General features: G+C 36.2%; 2 protein-coding genes across 2 annotated transcripts; both read left to right on the forward strand.

Moving 5' to 3' along the window:
- The first annotated feature begins 4,376 nt into the window (after positions 1–4,376).
- Positions 4,377–5,923, forward strand: LOC131611000 (uncharacterized). Its single transcript, XM_058883114.1, has 2 exons — positions 4,377–5,487; positions 5,802–5,923. Exons 1-2 carry the CDS (start codon positions 4,455–4,457, stop codon positions 5,837–5,839), a joined length of 1,071 nt encoding a protein of 356 aa, XP_058739097.1. The 5' UTR covers positions 4,377–4,454; the 3' UTR covers positions 5,840–5,923.
- An 11,061-nt stretch (positions 5,924–16,984) lies between these two features.
- On the forward strand, positions 16,985–18,804 carry LOC131613099 (uncharacterized). Its single transcript, XM_058884813.1, has 3 exons — positions 16,985–17,287; positions 17,370–17,471; positions 18,179–18,804. The coding sequence occupies exons 1-3, from the start codon at positions 17,078–17,080 to the stop codon at positions 18,743–18,745; spliced, it is 879 nt and encodes a 292-aa protein (XP_058740796.1). The 5' UTR covers positions 16,985–17,077; the 3' UTR covers positions 18,746–18,804.
- The last annotated feature ends 447 nt before the right edge of the window (positions 18,805–19,251 follow it).

Below are 19,251 nucleotides of genomic sequence, written 5' to 3' on the forward strand. Positions count from 1 at the left end.
TGGCACCAATGATGAAAAAACTGTTCATTGAAGAAGGGATATTTACGATCAGGGTGACGTTGTTGGGCCCTAATCTGTGTCTGCTTGAAGATCTCATCTTAGGGGAGGTTGAAATTTTCATTGAAGAAAGAAGGAAGTGGTGGGAAGAATGGTTCAGTAGCATCAGGGCATGGAAAGCAACAGATATTGATAAGGAGAGATTAACCTGGATTAAAGTTTCCGGCCTTCCATGTCATGCTTGGAGTGTGAAACTTTTTAAAATTATGGCTGAAGCTTTTGGTGTTTTCATCAAATGTAGTGACAATACTGTGACAAGGGTGGTGATGGAAGAAGCGAAATTTCTTATCAAGACTAAGGTAGGGGTATCAATCGATGAAGCTTGTATGGTGATAGTAGATGGTGATCCTTACAGGTGTTTTTTGAAAGAAGAGGCTTTTTCGCTTGAATTTATTGAAACGACCTCTAGAGATAGAGACGGCGATGAATCGGAGCTTTCTTCATCTCCGGCGGAAGATGGTTTTCTCGGGGAGGGGAATAGGGGTGACAGCGACGCATCAAACGTTCCTTTGACCTTGGATGAAGAGCTGATGGTGACTAATAAAGAGGCTGGGTCAGGGTCAGGCGGCAATAGAGGGACAGTTCTGCAACCCTTAGGCGGCGGGATAGAGAAGTCCACCTCTTTAGGCGTTAACGTGGTTCAGAGCGAGGAAAGGGTGCTTTCTGAACTCTCTGCTTATTCCAAAGTTCACGGTGCATTAAATGTTGTCAAAGGTGACAGTTTTATTAAGAATGACGTGGTTTTGGCTCGTAGCGGCAAGAAGGTGTGTCTGCAGGAAGGCTCTAGCGAAAGTGGGGCCCGGACAAATAGGAGCATTAATTCGGAAGGGTGGGAAGTTAGTGGGCCTAAGAACGTGGTTGAAAAATCCTGTAGCCCATTATCATTTGATAAAGCTTGCAGAAAGGCTATTTCTAAGCCCAATGGAAATAATAGTAAGAAAAAAAAAAGTCAGTAAGTAAGATACAAGATTTTGCCGCAAGGGTTAATGCAGCCCCTTCTTACTTTGCTTGTATAGCACCGAGACAAGTTTCCAGTTCTCATCAAATCGAAGGTCCTGCGGAGAATAATGTTGTAGAGCAAGTCAACATTTCAAAGGAAGAAGACGACATTTCAAATGGTACGTTTCTCCCATGCTTGTCTAATACTGACTCTGATGTTAGGAGATGTAACCATAGGATTATCAATTCTTCTAATTCTGAGGTGGGAAACAAATTGTGGAAATCTCTTGCTGGGTTGGGAGTAGTAGGAGGTGTTGATGATATTTGTTCCATTAGAAAGTTGGAGGAGATGGAAAGAAGAGACAGTAGGGGGGCGAAGGGAGAGAAGGCGGTTAATAGAGCTTTAACATGAATATTGTATCCTACAATATTAGAGGGGGAGGGATCTATTCTAAGAGAAAGAGAATTAGTTTCCTGTTGTGTTCCGGCAAAATAGACGTGTTCTTTTTACAAGAAACCAAGATTGACTGTGTTACTGACTCGATTGCTAAATCCTTTTGGGGAGGAGAAAATGTCGAGTGGACGGCTAGTACCTCGGTAGGTGCGGCGGGAGGTATGTTAATTCTATGGAAGAAGGAAACTATGCAAGTCAATTTCAGTTTCAGAGGGTTTGGTTTTGTCGGTATTAATGCCACTAAAGATGGGCGATCGGTTAATTTAGTTAACATATACGCACCCAATTCGGTTGTTCAAAGAAGAAAGGTGTGGGAAGGTTTGGTTCATAGTCGGAACAGGGATAAAGATACTGAGTGGTGTCTCGGGGGTGACTTTAATGAGGTCACTAGTAGTCATGAGAGGTTGGGGGAAGGGGTTAATCATAATCGTAGAGGTATGAGTGATTTTAAGGAGTTTATTGAATCCATGGGAGTGGTTGACGTTCCTTGCGTTGGTGGAAAGTTTACGTGGTTCAAAGATAACGGGAAGGCCATGAGTAGACTTGACCGCTTCTTGGTGACAAGTAAGTTGATTGATGAGTGGGGGATTATAGATCAAAGGATTGGAGCTAGAGACATATCGGATCATGCCCCGATTCGTCTTTTTTGCGGGAACATTGATTGGGGCCCGAAACCGTTTAGATTCAACAATGCTTGGCTTAAACATGAGGACTTCAAATCATTCATTTGTAGTGAATGGGATAAATTGAAGTTTGTGGGAAGAGGAGATTTCGTACTTTTTGAAAAATTAAAAGCTTTGAAGCCAAGTATCAAGCGGTGGAATCATGAGGTGTTTGGGTGGATCGACTTAAAGATAGAGGATGAGGTTGGTAAGATCAACGAGTTGGATGCTTCTATCGCAAACAATTTCGGGAGTTCCTCCTTTTCTTTAGTGGAAGATAGGAAAGAAGCTACTAAGGATTTTTGGAATTATATCGGTATTAAAGAAAGCATGCTTAGACTAAAGTCTAGACAACTTTGGCTAAAGGATGGCGATAATAATACTCGGTTTTTTCACAACTCTTTAAGAGATAGAAGGAGGAGAAATGCTATAACGGTTTTAGAAGGCGTTGAGGGAACGGTTGAGGGTGTGGAAGAGATTAAAGTGGAAATCAAAAATCATTTTGAAAATTACTTTAAAGAGGGTGATTTGGATAGGGCTGTCCCGGAAGGAGTTGATCTCGCTTGCTTGAATGAGGTGGATAGCGTTTGGTTGGATAGGCCTTTTGAGGAGGATGAGGTGAAACAAGCGGTGTGGGATTGCGATGGTAGCAAAAGTCCCGGTCCGGATGGCTACACAATTGAATTTTTTCAATTCTTTTGGGATTTGGTTAAGAAGGATGTGCTTCTTTTTGTGGAGGATTTTTACGTCAAGGCAAGATTAACGAACGGATGTACGTCTTCGTTTTTAGCTCTTATTCCAAAGGTCAAAAATCCTCAATCCTTGAATGAATTTAGACCAATTTGTTTAGTGGGTTGTTTGTATAAGATTCTTGCTAAAATGTTGGCGGGTAGATTGAAATGTGTTGTAGGGAAATTGGTGTCGCATAATCAAACGGATTTTGTACCGGGTAGAAGCATTTTAGACGGTATCTTGGTAGTGAATGAGGTCTTGGATTTGGCCAAAAGAGATAAGAGGAGTTGTGTCATCTTGAAGGTGGATTTTGAAAAAGCCTATGATCGGGTTAGTTGGAAGTTTCTTCTCTTCGTTCTTAAGAAAATGGGGTTTGGTGATAGATGGGTGAGATGGATGGAGGGATGCATTTGCAATAGTAGTATGTCCGTTTTAATCAACGGTAGTATTACGAAAGACTTTAAAGTGGAAAAAGGGCTCCGACAAGGTGATCCGTTATCTCCTTTTTTATTTGTTATAGTCACGGAAGTCCTCACGGCTTTGATGAGAGGAGCGATAGCGAATGGAGATTTTAGGGGGTTCAAAATTAATGAAGAAGAGAGTGTTAATGTGTTACAATTCGCGGATGATACCATAATTTTGGCGGAAGGTGATACGGCGAATTTATGGAGTATAAAGGTTTTACTAAGGGGTTTTGAATTAATGTCGGGGTTGCGAGTTAATTTTAACAAAAGCAACCTTTTTGGGGTAAATGCGGATGAAGATTACTTAGAAGCGGCGTCTATTTTTCTCTCTTGCAAAGTTGGCATAACTCCTTTCAAATTTCTTGGTGTCAAGGTGGGAGACAATCCGCGGAAGCTTTCTATGTGGAAGGATTTAATTTCGGTGTTTAAGAGGCGTTTGTCCGTGTGGAAGGGTATCAATCTCAATAGTGCGGGGCGTGTGTGTTTGATTAATTCCGTGCTAAGTTCAATCCCAATTTATTCTCTTTCCTTTTACAAAGCGCCGTCTAAGATATTAAATGAAATCCGGGCTATTCAAGCAAAGTTTTTATGGAATGGTAGTGAAACAAAGAGAACTATCCATTGGGTGTCTTGGGACACCGTTTGCAAACCTCGGGAAGAAGGCGGTTTGGGTGTTAAAAATATCGAAATAATGAACTTGGCTTTGATTAGCAAATGGAAGTGGAGGATTTTGGTGGAGGAGGAGGCGGTTTGGAGTAAAATTCTCAAGGCTAGATACGGAAATGTAAGGTTGAAAATCCTTATAGGTGACATATCGGTCGTGAAGAAAAATGACTCCATTTGGTGGAGGGATATTCTAACATCCGACAATTATGCTGCTCTTTTTAATCATAATTTTGCAGGTGCTGTTGGCATTAGCTGTCAACAAGATTTTAGGAACTATAATAGGAATATAGTTATTATTTGTTAATTATCATGATATGGTCATAATTAAAAATAAGGTTTTTTCATGTATATATATGAACCTATTCTCCTGTAACAATATACAATTACAGAAATAAAAATGATAGCAATATACCAGTTTAACATGGTATCAGCCGCCAGGTCTTAATCCAGACCTACGGTAACCCCTTTCATCCGTCTTCCATGGCCGACTCAGATTCAAACTCCGATGAGGCTACCTCGTCGGCTATTCTTGCTGAGCTGACGACGAAAATGACGGAAGCTCTGAACCGTGCTTCAGCCCCGTCACAAAATAGTTCTGACCATGCGGTGGCACCGATTGGCATCAAGTTAGATGGCAACAACTATCCCCTTTGGTCCCAGGTGGTCGAGATGCATATCTCGGGCAAAGACAAACTGGGATATATCAATGGAGATCTGCCGCAACCTCCGCAAACAGACCCTACCTTTCGACGTTGGCGGACTGACAACGCGATTGTTAAGGGATGGATAATCAACTCGATGGACCCTTCTCTAATCAGCAACTTTATTCGATTCTCCACTGCCAAGCTGGTGTGGGATGCTATTGCAACCACATACTTTGACGGTAGCGATACCTCCCAGGTGTATGAGCTTCGACGACGGGTGACACGTCTTAAACAAGCCGGTGGTTCTCTTGAAAAATATTACAACGATCTCCAAGGACTTTGGCGTGAGATAGATTTTCGTCGACCAAACCCGATGACTTGTCAAGTTGATATCCAACACTACAATACACTTGTCCAAGAAGAACGAGTGTATGTGTTTTTGGATGGACTTGATGACCGCTTGGATAATATCAGAAGCGATGTGTTACAAATGAAACCATTTCCAACAGTGGAGCAAGCATATGCACAAGTTAGAAGGGAAGCTCTTCGACAGGCAGTGATGACAGACAACTCAAATGAATTATCGGGAGCAGTTCTCGCATCTAAGGGTCTCAAGTTACAGAGCAGCAAGATATTCTCTCAACCCAAGCATAAAGAAGCATCGGATGGCACTAAATGTTCTCATTGTGGAGGTAACAAACATACTCGTGATACCTGTTTTAAGCTTAATGGCTATCCAGATTGGTGGACAGACTTTCAGGCTCGAAAGCGTCGCGATACAACTGATAGCAACCCGGGAAAAGCAGCAGTAGCTACTGCTGAGCCACATCTTTCCCTCATTCCAAAATCAAGCTCTCACTCCACTGAAGGTAATGCCCTAATTTGCTGTAATCATGATGATGACTCTAATGCTTGGATACTTGATTCCGGAGCTACGGATCATATGACATTTGACGCTGCTGATTTTTCTGAACGTTCAACCCCTCTGCGCTCAAGTATTGCCAACGCAAATGGTGGTCTATCGTCGGTAACAGGGGCTGGAACTGTTGTGTTATCACCAGCCCTTTTGCTTTCAAATACACTACTTGTTCCCTCTCTATCTCATAAGTTGCTGTCAGTAAGTCAAGTTACAAAAGACTTGAATTGTGTTGTGCTAATTTATCCATCTTTCTGTTTCCTTCAGGATATTCTCACGAAGGAGATCATTGGGCGTGGTACTAAGAGGGGGGGACTTTACTATATGGAGGATTTTAGTGTAGGTCGAGCGCATCACATGCATTATCCAAGAAACAACAAAATGGAGCAAGTTTTACTCTGGCATCGTCGATTAGGCCATCCTTCATTTGGCTACCTGAAGCATGTGTTCCCAAATTTATTTTCAGATACATCCTTGTTGAACTTCAAATGTGAAGCTTGTATTTTAGCTAAGAGTCATCGAGTCACGTTTCCAATAAGTATGAATAAAAGTAATGTTCCTTTTGCATTAATCCATTCTGATGTATGGGGTCCATCCCCAAAATCTTCTATCTCTGGTTATCGGTGGTTTGTGATATTTGTTGACGATTGCACTCGAATGACTTGGATTTATTTGTTGAAACAAAAAAATGAAGTGCTGCACATATTTCAACAATTCCATAAAATGATTCAAACTCAATATTCAAAGAAGATTAGGATCCTTCGCTCTGATAATGGCGGGGAGTTTGTTAATCACCAATTCCATGAGTATTTCAAAAACCACGGACTTATTCATGAAACCACGTGTCCGCAAACTCCACAACAAAATGGTATTGCAGAACGAAAAAATCGCCACATCCTTGAAACTGCTCGTGCTCTTTTACATGGAGCTCATGTGCCTCACCACCATTGGACTGATGCTGTTACTACAGCAGTATATCTCATTAATCGGATGCCATCGAAGGTTCTTGAATTTAAAACTCCGCTGCAGACCTTGTCTACATTTGTACCGCTGCCTACAATACATATGCTGCCACCTCGAGTCTTTGGATGTGTTGCGTTTGTTCACCTACATAAAAACCAGCGTACAAAGCTTGACCCTTGTGCCATTCGCTGTCTGTTTTTGGGATATGGTGTACACCAGAAAGGGTATCGTTGCTATGACCCTATTAATCGACGCATTTATGTAACTATGGATGTTACATTCTTGGAATTCGACGAGTTCTACTCCACGACATCATCCAATTCTTCTCTTCAGGGGGAGACATCAGAAGAAGAGTCGAATTGGTCAACATTTGACTGGTTCAAGGATAGTGATATACCGTCAACTAAAGATTTTGATGATTCTTGTCAAACTCAAATAGATCCTCCTGAAGTTGAAATAGGCCTTCCTGAAGTTGAAGTATCTGAATCCCCCCCTCTCTGGTACCCAGCGATCCATCTCCTGAGAATATCATTGAGGTAAGCTCTCCTATATCTCCTAGTAATAATAATGCTGATATTTCTGTTAGCTATGAATTACCTCACAGGCATAATCGGGGAAAACCACCGAAGCGATACTCTCCTGAAGAAGAGGATCATAGATCAAGGTATCCAATTGCTAATTATGTCTCTATGAAGGACTTATCTGAACCCCTTAAGAAGTTTGCAAATGAGCTATTTTCACACAGTATACCTAGCAAGGTTGAAGAGGCCATTGAAGACCCTAGATGGGTTCAAGCTATGAATGAAGAAATGAAGGCATTAAACAAGAATGCAACATGGACTCTTGTTCCTTTGCCAAAAGGAAAGAAACCAGTAGGGTGTAAGTGGGTTTTCTCGATTAAGTACAAAGCTGATGGGTCTATTGAAAGGTACAAAGCAAGACTAGTAGCTAAAGGCTTTACACAAACATATGGCGTAGACTATCAAGAAACTTTTTCACCTGTTGCCAAGTTGAGCACTGTCAGAGTTCTTTTATCTCTTGCAGTAAATCTGGATTGGCCATTGCATCAGTTAGACGTAAAAAATGCATTTCTCCATGGGCACTTGGAAGAAGAAATATATATGGATATCCCTCCGGGATACATGACAAATTATGAGACTAAGGTGGTGTGTAAATTGCAACGCAGTTTGTACGGCCTGAAGCAATCTCCTAGAGCGTGGTTTGGGAGATTGAACCTGGCAATGAAAAAATACGGCTTTCAACAAAGCAACGCAGATCATACTTTGTTCTTGAAACATCGTCAAGGTAAGGTCACAGCTTTGATTGTGTATGTAGATGATATGATTATTACAGGAGATGACTATGAGGAAATAGCAAAACTTCAAAAACAACTGGCAACCGAATTTGAGATGAAAAATCTAGGTGGACTCAAATATTTTCTAGGTATTGAAGTTGCTAGGTCGAAGAAAGGCATCTTTTTATCTCAACGAAAATATATCTTGGATCTTCTATCCGAGGTTGGGCTACTAGATTGTAAACCTGTAGATACGCCAATTGTCCAGAATCACCAGCTTGGAGAATATCCAGACCAAATGTCTACAGACAAAGGAAGGTACCAGAGATTAGTTGGCAAACTTATTTACTTATCTCATACACGACCTGATATAGCGTATGCGGTAAGTGTAGTAAGTCAATTTATGCACAACCCGAGCAAAGATCACATGGAAGCGGTAATTCGAATCATGCGGTACTTGAAGTCCTCACCTGGAAAAGGCTTGATGTTCACAAAGAATAATCACGTACAAATTCAAGGATATACAGATGCTGACTGGGCAGGAGATATCACCAACAGGAAATCCACCTCAGGCTATTTTACCTTCGTTGGAGGAAATTTGGTTACATGGAAAAGTAAGAAACAAAAGGTTGTAGCATTATCAAGTGCTGAAGCAGAGTTTCGAGGGATGGCTAAAGGTCTTTGTGAGCTTCTCTGGCTTCGAAGACTGTTAAGTGAAATTGGCTTTGCTCCGAATAATGCGATGAACCTTTTTTGTGACAACAAGTCTGCAATTGAAATTGCTCAGAATCCGGTTCAACATGATCGGACAAAACACGTGGAAGTAGATCGACATTTTATTAAACAAAATTTGGAGACCAAGATAATTCAATTTCCGTTTGTTAAATCTGAAGATCAATTAGCAGATATACTCACAAAAGCTGTATGTAGCAGAGACTTCTACAATGCACTTGACAAGTTGGGCATTCGAGATCTCTATGTGTTGCACCCCAATTTTTGACCTCTGAGATCCCATCATTTTCTAAGTGTTATGATCATTATTGTTATACCCCAAAATTTGCCTGCGTTTTTTTAAAAAAAACAGAGAAGTCAACAGACTTCTGTCTAAAAATTTGGAGTTTTATACAATCTTGGATTTTTATTTCATAAATATCCTGATTTTATAAATACTCAATTTTTAGAATTTTTTATACAGTATTTTGGTTCGCTGTTAAATTTATTCTTACATAAACGCCAAATACTGTTTATCACTTCATACACTGTTTATTTGAGATTTATTTTCAGATAAATAATGCTGACGCAGTTTGTGCAGAATTAAAATTTGCAGGCGCGGAGTCCAGGTTTCAGATTATACTGGTAACAATTAAATTATTATTGGTTTTATTTCCCACTAATTTTTATTTTTATACTATATTATTTTTTTTTAAATCTTTTTCTTTCTTTTCAAATATCTTTCTTTCTTTTCAAATCTATTTCTTTCAAATTAAATCCTAGCTTTATTCTATACCCCTTTTCTTTTCAAAACTTACCATACTTTTTTTCAAATTCTACTACTATTCAAACGGTAACACTCCACTCCCAACGTCTCTATCTCTCTCTTTTCACTCTATAAATACTCCTCATTTTTTCCATAAATTCTCACATCAAATTTCACTCATCTCCCAAATTTCTCAAACTTCTACTATTTTCTCTTCTTCCCCGGCAAAAATGGCGAAATGGATGGATACACTTTTTCTTATAGTCATCACTATTTTTACGGTGATCATGTCCTTCTTCTGTCTGCATAGTCCTGAAAAATGCGGACCTGCGATGGTTACACTTCCGATCATCTATTTTCTCTTGTTCATAGCATGGATTATTAATCGTCATTTTTAAAGTTTGTTGTATTTGTCGCTTTCAAATAGTGTACCGTTTATTTTATTTGTCATACTGTTCATTATATTATGTAATATTTGTACTGTTAGTATTAAATGTTGTACTATCTGTCGTACCGTAGTTTAATTATCAAGATAATATTATGTGTGTTAAATATTTATTTTTCTGTGCATTAAATATTTTTTTTCAAGGTTATTATCGGTAATTTCGTATGCGTACAGTATATTTTATTTATTTATTATGTTTATGTTTTTCTAACAGCTCAGGTAAATAAATTTTTCACCATTAACAAACCAAAAAAAAACAAAAAGAAAAAATTGACTTGAACCGTTAAGTTTTCACTTTAACTGTTACGTTAATACCCGGACAGCTAGTTACCAGTCAAACCCGCTATCAGCTCAATTCTCCGTGTTTGTACCATCAGTCAAATCAATTTTTCGCACTTCAAATTTCCAAGATTTTGTTCTGGAAGTCTTCTGATAATCACATGATCAACAGAGACTGAACAGTGCACAAAAATCAGGTACGCCTAACTGTCTCCTACACAAACAGTCCCTAACTAGGTTTTTTTATTTTTTTCAGGAGAACGAGTTTTTGAGACCTCAAATGGATTTCATGGATCTACATACGTCTCAAAGTACCACCAGACAAATTTTCAAACTTCGATTCGCTCGGACGCACAGTCAACAGCTCAAACAGTCAACAGACGACCAGTTTGACCAAAAAGTCAACAGACAGTCAAAAATGCAATTTTTGGTCAACATCCATATTTTGTCAAAAGATTCATCATGTGATCAATGGTTGATCATAATTCATCAAGAAAAGTTCAGAAATCGACAAAACTCAAAATTGCAAAATTAGAGTTTTTTACCTAAAAGTCAACTGAACTTTGACCGACCATAACTCTCTCATAATTTATCAGAAAAATTCCAACCAAAGCTCATTCTCAAGGAAATTCAATTCTCTACAACTTTGATGTTGGGACCAAGGTCAAGAAATGCTTCCGCCTAAGAGATATAAGCCAAAACATTACAGGTCATTTTCAAAGTCAACAAAAAGCAGTTTTTTGTCAAAGCCCATATCATCAAGATAACTTCTCCAAATGCAAAAACGCTTCCAAAGTGGCTTGTAGAGGACATCTTGGGCTTTCCAAAAAGTTAAAGAACACTTTCATAGGATCAAAATTGAGGGATATATGCCTTGATGAAGTTGACCTTTTTTGGGAAAATGCATAAAACAAGTAATGACCAAAACATGATTCTTTTTCAAAAAGGCCAATTCTTTTGTGATTCAATCTTGATTCCCATATGTCTAAGGGGAATCCACGACCCACCCATGATCCATAACATTTTTATTTCATTTTAATTAAATTTTATTCATTTAAAGTTTAATTAAAGTGAGATAATTCAAGGATAATTCAATGATAATTCAAGGATAATGCAAGGAAGCTTCATGTGATACAAGCAATGATATATTCAAAGCATCAAAGATAAGATTGCAAGATTGGAGAGAATAATAATTGAGTGATTAAACCATGGTTAAGTTTTTTAACTTAGCATAAAAGAATATTCCATTCTTTTTCCACAAAATCAATCATTATTTTTTCCACTTGCTTGGCCTCCTAGATCAAACTCTTTGCCTATAAATAAAGCTTCATTTTCTTCATTAAAGGGGAAAAAAGAAGGAAAAAAAGGGAGAAACAAGAGAAGAACAACAACACACTCCAAAAGCATAGCATAAGTTTTATATTTTTCAAAAGTTTCAAGAAACTTGTAAAAATCAAGGCTCATTCAAATAGCCACTTTCAATCAATTTCAATCACTCTATTCCACTCTTGGGACATCATAGAGTAAGTACAATGTAATTTTTAATATGTAGTAGTGTTAGGAGTTCATGAATTAAAAACTCCATATTTATGCATATTTTCAATTTCTCAAAAAAAAATGTTTTAATTTTAGTTTTAAGTTGATAAAATGTTTATTTAATTTTTAACATAAAAATATTTTATTTCTTTTCATAATTAATTTATATTGCTTAATTAATTAGTAATTATGTAAATATTGCTTTTTTTAATTATTTTAACCAATAAAAAAAAACTCCAAAAATATTTTCCTTTTAGATTTAGGTTTATTTTTTTTTATAATCTAATTTTTGACATATAAAATAATATTTTTCTTGTTAAGTTTAATTATTTGTATAATTATTTGTTTAATTAGTTTGTTAATTAACTAAAAATCAATTCCAAGAAAATCACAAAAAAAATATTAAGCTTAATTTGTTTTATATTTATATTTATTTATTATTTGATATTATTTCTTCTCTTTTTCTTTGTCTTGAATTGGGATAAAAAAGATCAAACATGGAAGAGAATTGTATGCGGTTGATTTAAGACTTATGGAATTTTATCGTGTAGTCGCTATGATTTTATCAAGCTTCTGATAAAGTTCCATTGAATTTAAATCCGAGAACATCCTTCACTCACCATCAATCTTTATTACTAACTTTGATAACATACTTGACAAGTTTCAAGATGGTTATCTTTAACATACTAACAATTAACTTTAATTTCCGCATTTTATTATATTGTTCTTTATATTTCTTGCTTTATGCTTTATTTTATTATTTATTATTTATGTTTCTGTTATTTTTTCTTTGTCCATTTGGACATATTATTTATATTTCTGTTATTTTTTCTTTGTCCATTTGGACATATTATTTATATTTCTGCTATTTTTTCTTTGTCCATTTGGACATATTATTTATATTTCTGCTATTTTTTCTTTGTCCATTTGGACATATTATTTATATTTCTGCTATTTTTTCTTTGTCCATTTGGACATATTATTTATATTTCTGCTATTTTTTCTTTGTCCATTTGGACATATTATTTATATTTCTGCTATTTTTTCTTTGTCCATTTGGACATATTATTTATATTTCTGCTATTTTTTCTTTGTCCATTTGGACGTATTATTTATATTTCCGCTATTTTTCTTTGTCCACTTGGACATATTATTTATGTTTCCGCTATTTTCTCTTTGTCCATTTGGACGTTTATATTCCGCTATTTTCTCTTTGTCCATTTGGACGCTATGTTTATGTTTCCGCTATTTTCTTTTTGTCCACTTGGACCATACTTTACTTTTATGCTAAAACACTAATAAACAACAAAATCTAAAAAAAACGCTTAAGGTTCTCTCTTGGACTACTGGTTACTATCCCTAGCATTTTGGAGATTCGGACTTATGGATTTAGTGCCTCTGGACCCTTATTCTGTTATTACTTTGTGGTTGTTCAGTCTGTCTGGCATTGGATTGTTGTTTGTTTGTGTATGCAGGTATTTCCTTGAAAGTCCTTGATGGTTAATTCCAAGGCATTGAGATAAGGATTTTACCCGAAAACAGTCGTTACTCTGCCCGATTTTCGTCAGAATTTTAATGTGCTTAATGCAAAGTGGTGCTAAAGATAATAAGTTCATCTGTATCCCCAAGTGGTAATGCGTCGGTCAACTGTTGGTTTCTTATTTTGGTTAGATCATTCTCTCCTTAAACTTTTATTTTAAGCACTAGGATAGCCTCTTCATCTCCTCCCACTTCTTAAATTTTCAAAATCTTCTCCCTTTTTCCAAAATCTTCTTATGTTTGTAAAACCTCTTTTAAAAATCTTTTCTTATAAAATACCTTTTGCCCTTAGTGGCTTTTCTTTCAAAGTTTAGACACGATTAAGTGTTGTAGTGAGTTGAGATACCCCACGATTTTGAGATTGATTGATATAATGGAATCTTTTCCACGTGAAAGAGATAGTGTCATACTCGTTGATTTTCATCCGAGTTGGAGCTCTTCTTTCATTTTTGATGCAAAGAATCTATTTGTTCTCATAATCAAGATCAATGGCTGAGTATTTCTCTCCGACGACGATAAAGTGTTTATTCCTTTTAAAAAAAAACCGTTTTCCCTTTTAAGCGGAACTACATTAGCTCTGACTTCTCCATTGCACCGAGGAGGTATGTAGGCACAAGGCTTAATGTCTTGCCGAGCTTATTTTAAAAATCAAACAAGAGCAAAAGTGATCTAAGAAAAACTAAGAGCCCATGGATAACCATGGATACAAAGGGTGCTTAAAACCTTCCCTTTGTATAACCAACCCCCCGAACCCAAAATTTGTCAAAAGGTCTTTCCTGTTCTTTTATGCCTTTCCTAAATGTTGGATAAAATAAAAGTCGGTGGCGACTCTTGCAAAAAATAAAAAATTCAAAAAAAAAGAGCAAGGAGTCAGTTCGCCTCAAAAAAACCGAGTGACACTATGCACCAACTTGAGGGGGAGTGTTGGCATTAGCTGTCAACAAGATTTTAGGAACTATAATAGGAATATAGTTATTATTTGTTAATTATCATGATATGGTCATAATTAAAAATAAGGTTTTTTCATGTATATATATGAACCTATTCTCCTGTAACAATATACAATTACAGAAATAAAAATGATAGCAATATACCAGTTTAACAGGTGCAATAGGATGTAATCTCGGAAGTGGTACTGCTGTCCCGTTCTGGTACAGCACGTGGTCGGGGCAGCAAGCTCTAATGTATCAATTTCCGGAGCTGTTCGTGCTCGCAAACAATGACGCAATGTCGGTAGCGGAGGCTGGCAGTTTTGGTGTTGCTGGGTGGTGCTGGAAGGACGCGGAAGAGCTGCTCCATGGTGGTAGCAGCAGTGACTTTTTGTGGTAGGAGTTGGTTGATCAAATTGACGGTTTCCGGCCAACGGAGAGGACATTTGACAGCTTTTATTGGGGCTGCAACAGTGCAGGAATTTTCAAGGTAAATTCTTGCTATGATAGATTTGTTGAAAAGCTTAAAAGTCCCTCCTTAGATTCTACTATTCTCAAGAGAGTTGGTTTTCTGTGGAGCATTAAAGCCCCTCCGAAAATTCTTTTTTTCGGATGGAGACTCGCTCATAATAGATTGGCAACGAAGGACCAATTAATAAAACGGGGTATCTCTTTGGTAGAGGGAGGGAGTTTGTGTGTTTTTTGTCAAACGGAGGAGGAAGATTTATCGCATTTGAAGGGAGGGTGCTTTGTCATTGCGAGGATTTGGAGGAAGGTGTACGAGTGGATTGGTCCGGTCGACAATTTTGTGTTGGAAGAGTTTGAGGAGTTTTTTGATTTCTTAGAGAAGGTGAAGGCTAAAGCTAAGAGAATTATCATTGCGGTGATTTGGCTATCAACGGTGTGGAATATTTGGTTAAAACGTAATGCGAGTATTTTTAGAAATGAGTCTTTTAGTTTTACCGAATGTATTTCGGGGATAGTTTTATCCTCTTGGAATTGGCTTCATTCGTATTATGTCGTTAGGGATCATTGTAATTTTCACATTTGGAATATCCTTCCTCTCAATTGTTTTGAGTAGAAGGAGTTTTCCCTTTGTTCCTTTTGGTTTGGAGTATCCATAATACTCCCTTATAATCCCATTGCTTATTAAAAAAAAAAATAATAATAATTTTGTTAGGGTTAAGGTTGTTCTTAAAAGTGTGCTTATAAGTGTGCTTATTTTGCAGGTGGTAACTCCGGTTGCACCACTAAGCCAACAGCTACCTGTTATTTCATTTTGTTTTTGTGTAGTTTGAAATTGGAAAATATTATTCTTTTCTCATGTTGATACCCTGTTATTTTAATAGAGTAAATGGGAAAATTAGTCCTTGTGTCTGTAGAATACTCTCAAATTAGTCCTTGTTTCTTAATTTCCAGCAATGTTTGAAGTGTTCTTAGGAAAATAATTCATACTGTAAAACCAAACTGAATTGGACCCAAAGCAACAATGAGAACACAAGCAATGACAGAAATTGAAGAATCACAAATTGCTTGAGTTGACCCAAACAAACTTGATGATTCTCTTCTTCCACTAATTTTATACCAACTTCCTGTGTGTAAAAATGGTTTCTTCAGATCCCTTCCTTCTTCATTCTCTTGCTTCATTATTTCCTTTTCTTGTTCTATCTAAGATAACTTCTTAACAGAAAATATGAAGAAGAAAAAAATACAGAAAGAGTGTGTGTTACATGTTATATTATCATACATCAGGTGCTTATTATATGGTTCAAACAAAAATATCAAATGATAACTAATTAAAAATATCAAATGATAACTAATTAATACATAAACCAAAAATATTAATAACCATAATTAGTACTAATAATTGTATTGGATAGAGAGGGTAGTTTAATTACTAACTTACATTCAATGTAAATGTAAGTAGAAAAGTGTCACAAATTGTATGTAAGTAGAAAAGTGTCACAAATTACATTCAATGCATTTTACCTCACCTTTCAGTAAGGTTTTGTGTTGCTGGTTATTTGGGTTGCTCCCTGTGTCGAAAGCCTGTTTCTTTATGATTAAGGGTTTGAAATAACTGAAAATTTCAGTGAATGCTATAATCCTACATTAAATAGCTTGGCAATGTTAAGATTATGAGTAGGAATTCAGAATGGAGTCAGGAATCTCTCCATTCTGCAATTCCTCCTAAAAACTAATGTCCTTAGTTTGATTTTATAGCTTTCTTTCTTGAAATCTTAAGTAGAATCTTTGGGATTATAGTCTTGTGAGTTTATTTCATTCTATCTTTTGTCATATTTGATATAAAGTACAAATTCAGAAGAGTTAGAGAAACATTGATTAATATATGTATGTTCACTGATAGACTGTCTCATTCTATCATTCTATCATACATCAGGTGCTTATTATATGGTTCAAACAATTAACATTTTAATAATAATAATATATATGCTAGTTGATTACAGTCAAAATAATAATAATATATATGCTAGGTGTACTCAAAATAATCAAGATAAAATTGAGTTTGAATTTTACAAGTTTTTTTAATGTTTTTCTAACTCTTCTGATCATTTATATAGTTATTTCTTTAAATGGATGTTCACTGATAGACTGTCTCATTCTATCTTTTGGGATTATAGCTGATTTACATTGCCAATGGATTACTTTGCATATTAAAAAACTTCAAATTCAGAGTCATGGCTTAGCTCATTGTCAAGTGTCACTTTCCTATCATGATATGCAGCAAATAACCGATGTGGACTAGCTGATTTGCAAGTGGGACAATGATTAAACTAGACATTAAAACCATGTTAAATATTTCTTTTCCAATACTAGTTGATTTGCAAGTGGGACAATGATTAAACTAGACATTAAAACTATGTTAAATATTTCTTTTCCAGTACTTTCTACTTTGTTCTTCATATAATCTTCTGCTAGTTTTTTTTTTTTATTTTCAAATTTGTTTCTAACTATCTTGTTTTAATTTCTATATTGTAGGAGAAGTGTGTATGGCACACACTTGATGAAGAGTTGGTTGAGATAAATTTTAGGAAAAGAGCATCGGCACGACTTTCAGATATGCTTAGGCGTGCCAGATGTGGATATGAAGAAAGAGGGATCAGACCTCTATGGATGGGAGAAAATGTGTTTAAAGAAATGCTTGTTTATTGGAAAACAGATGAGTTTAAGAAAAAATCTGAAAAAGCAAAGCAACGTAGAGCATCAGAAAGGGGAGCCGCCAATCATAGAGCCGGAAGCATTAGTATTGCTGATCATGCTGAACGAATGGTAATATATTTTCCTCTCACTACTTTTTTTTAATTATAATCTTAATTGTGTTATATTTTTATTGGAGTTCTATGTGTATTAGGCTGTGGCTAAGAGAAGAGCTCCATTAATGCAAGAGCTTCACGAGAGGACTTATCGGGGAAGAGATGGAGAGTATTGCGACGACCGTGCTAGAGATACTCAAGTAAGATGATATTAATATTTCTTCTCTTTGTTTTAATTTTAATCTCTGGTTAATTTTACCTCTCATTAGTTTGGAATGCTAAGTTAGTGGAGTTTGATCCCTTTAGGGAAGGGTTATTCCTATTAGTATTCTGGATTCTGGATATGTTTTTGTTGTATTTATATCTGATTTTGACTTGTGGCACATCTTAAGCAAGCTATAGCATGTTATTGGGTTTCCTTAATAAGAAGGGGCTTTTTCAAACAAAAAATGGTATACTTCTCTGTCAATGGTAGAAACAGTAAGCCAGACAAATATATCGGTTATGGGAACTTTTTTGCTGCTCAAGTGATTGCAGGAAAGAATTAAAAATAGTATAGTTATAGGAAACACGAATTGGTGCATAGTCTTCCGCAGTATATTAGCATTTGGCAAATTACAGCTCCATACCACATGCAAGAAATTGTTCTTTTTTTAATACAAGCATGTTAATTTCTAACTAAATTTTTGAATATATGATGATATCCTTGTTGTTGATGTTTGAATAAAATTGTGTGATGACTTGTTGGTTTATGTGTATCTCTTCATAGAACCCCATGCTATTGATTAAGTTTTGATGTTGCCTCCATTTTTCCCATGTGATCCAATAAGTGCATATTTAAGGTTCTTGAAGTTTAGTTTGATGGCTTCATATTAAAGGTTATATTTATTTATTTATGTATGTGTAGGCGGAGTACAAAAGGTTGAAGAAGGAGTTTTTAGCTAAACATCCTGAGTTAGGCGGTCCACGTGGACGATATCCTCTTGATCCAGCTATTGATCAGTATTTGTGGTTGCAAGCAAGTAAGGGAAAGAAGAGAAATGGTAAAATTTATGCTACAGGACCTTTAGCTAGCAACTACAAAAGAGGGGATAGGTATTCTTTATTTAGGAGAATTGCAGACGGGGAAGGATCTTCACGTCCTCCGACATTAACCCCTGAAATAACTGAAACAATTAAACAACTAGCTCAGAGTGAAGCAGCACGTGAAAATGAAACATTGAGAAAAAAACAAATGGAGTTGGAGGAAGCATTGAGACTTTCACAAGAGCAAATGATGCTTACTCAACAACAAATTCAACAACAAGTGCAACAACAAATACAACAACAAATGCAACAACAAATGCAACAAATGCAAAAATTCTTTCGACAACAATATGGTGGTGGTGGATTTGGAGCGGTTGGTAACCAAGGAGTAGTAGACGAGAATGATGAAGAAAACGTAAATAATGCGGACGACCCGGATCCTAAGTGAATATTATTTTGAATTTAAATATTTTGGATAATCATGAATTTCTTTATATTAATTATTAAATATGCATTTCTTTATATTAATTATGAATTTCTTTATATTAAGTATGAATTTAAATATTTAGAATTAACTATAAATTTAGTATTTTTTTAAAAAAAATTGAATTTTAATTATTTATTATATTTATATTATTCTAAATATTTAGAATAATATAAATATTTTTTTTACTATATATGTTACTACTTGCGTTGTGCAATAAGCAAGGTATGTCAAAATAATTGCCAGGTGAAATCCACCCTGCAAGTATTAAATACTCAAATATTGCTAAATGCAACTCACCCCGCAAGTTGCCTAACATACTGCAATACCTGTACTGGATCATCTGTGTCACACTGAACGAAGTTGGTAGCATTTATTGGAAAGCGTGTTTGCGGGGTGCTATACACCTAGCAAAGTTGCGGGGTGAAAAGCACACTGCAAAATCCTGCTCTGACTCAACTGAGCAAAAG

Source organism: Vicia villosa, linkage group LG6, assembly GCF_029867415.1.
Source record: "Vicia villosa cultivar HV-30 ecotype Madison, WI linkage group LG6, Vvil1.0, whole genome shotgun sequence".
Taxonomy (NCBI): domain Eukaryota; kingdom Viridiplantae; phylum Streptophyta; class Magnoliopsida; order Fabales; family Fabaceae; genus Vicia; species Vicia villosa.

Bases quoted from the DNA above. Each gene is read 5' to 3' on its own strand.
- LOC131611000 (XM_058883114.1), top strand. From the start codon at position 4,455: ATGGCCGACTCAGATTCAAACTCCGATGAGGCTACCTCGTCGGCTATT. The intron at 5,488-5,801 runs GTAATGCCCTAA...TGTTTCCTTCAG, and splicing joins AAGCTCTCACTCCACTGAAG to GATATTCTCACGAAGGAGAT.
- LOC131613099 (XM_058884813.1), top strand. From the start codon at position 17,078: ATGCTTAGGCGTGCCAGATGTGGATATGAAGAAAGAGGGATCAGACCT. The intron at 17,288-17,369 runs GTAATATATTTT...TATGTGTATTAG, and splicing joins CTGATCATGCTGAACGAATG to GCTGTGGCTAAGAGAAGAGC. The intron at 17,472-18,178 runs GTAAGATGATAT...ATGTATGTGTAG, and splicing joins ACCGTGCTAGAGATACTCAA to GCGGAGTACAAAAGGTTGAA.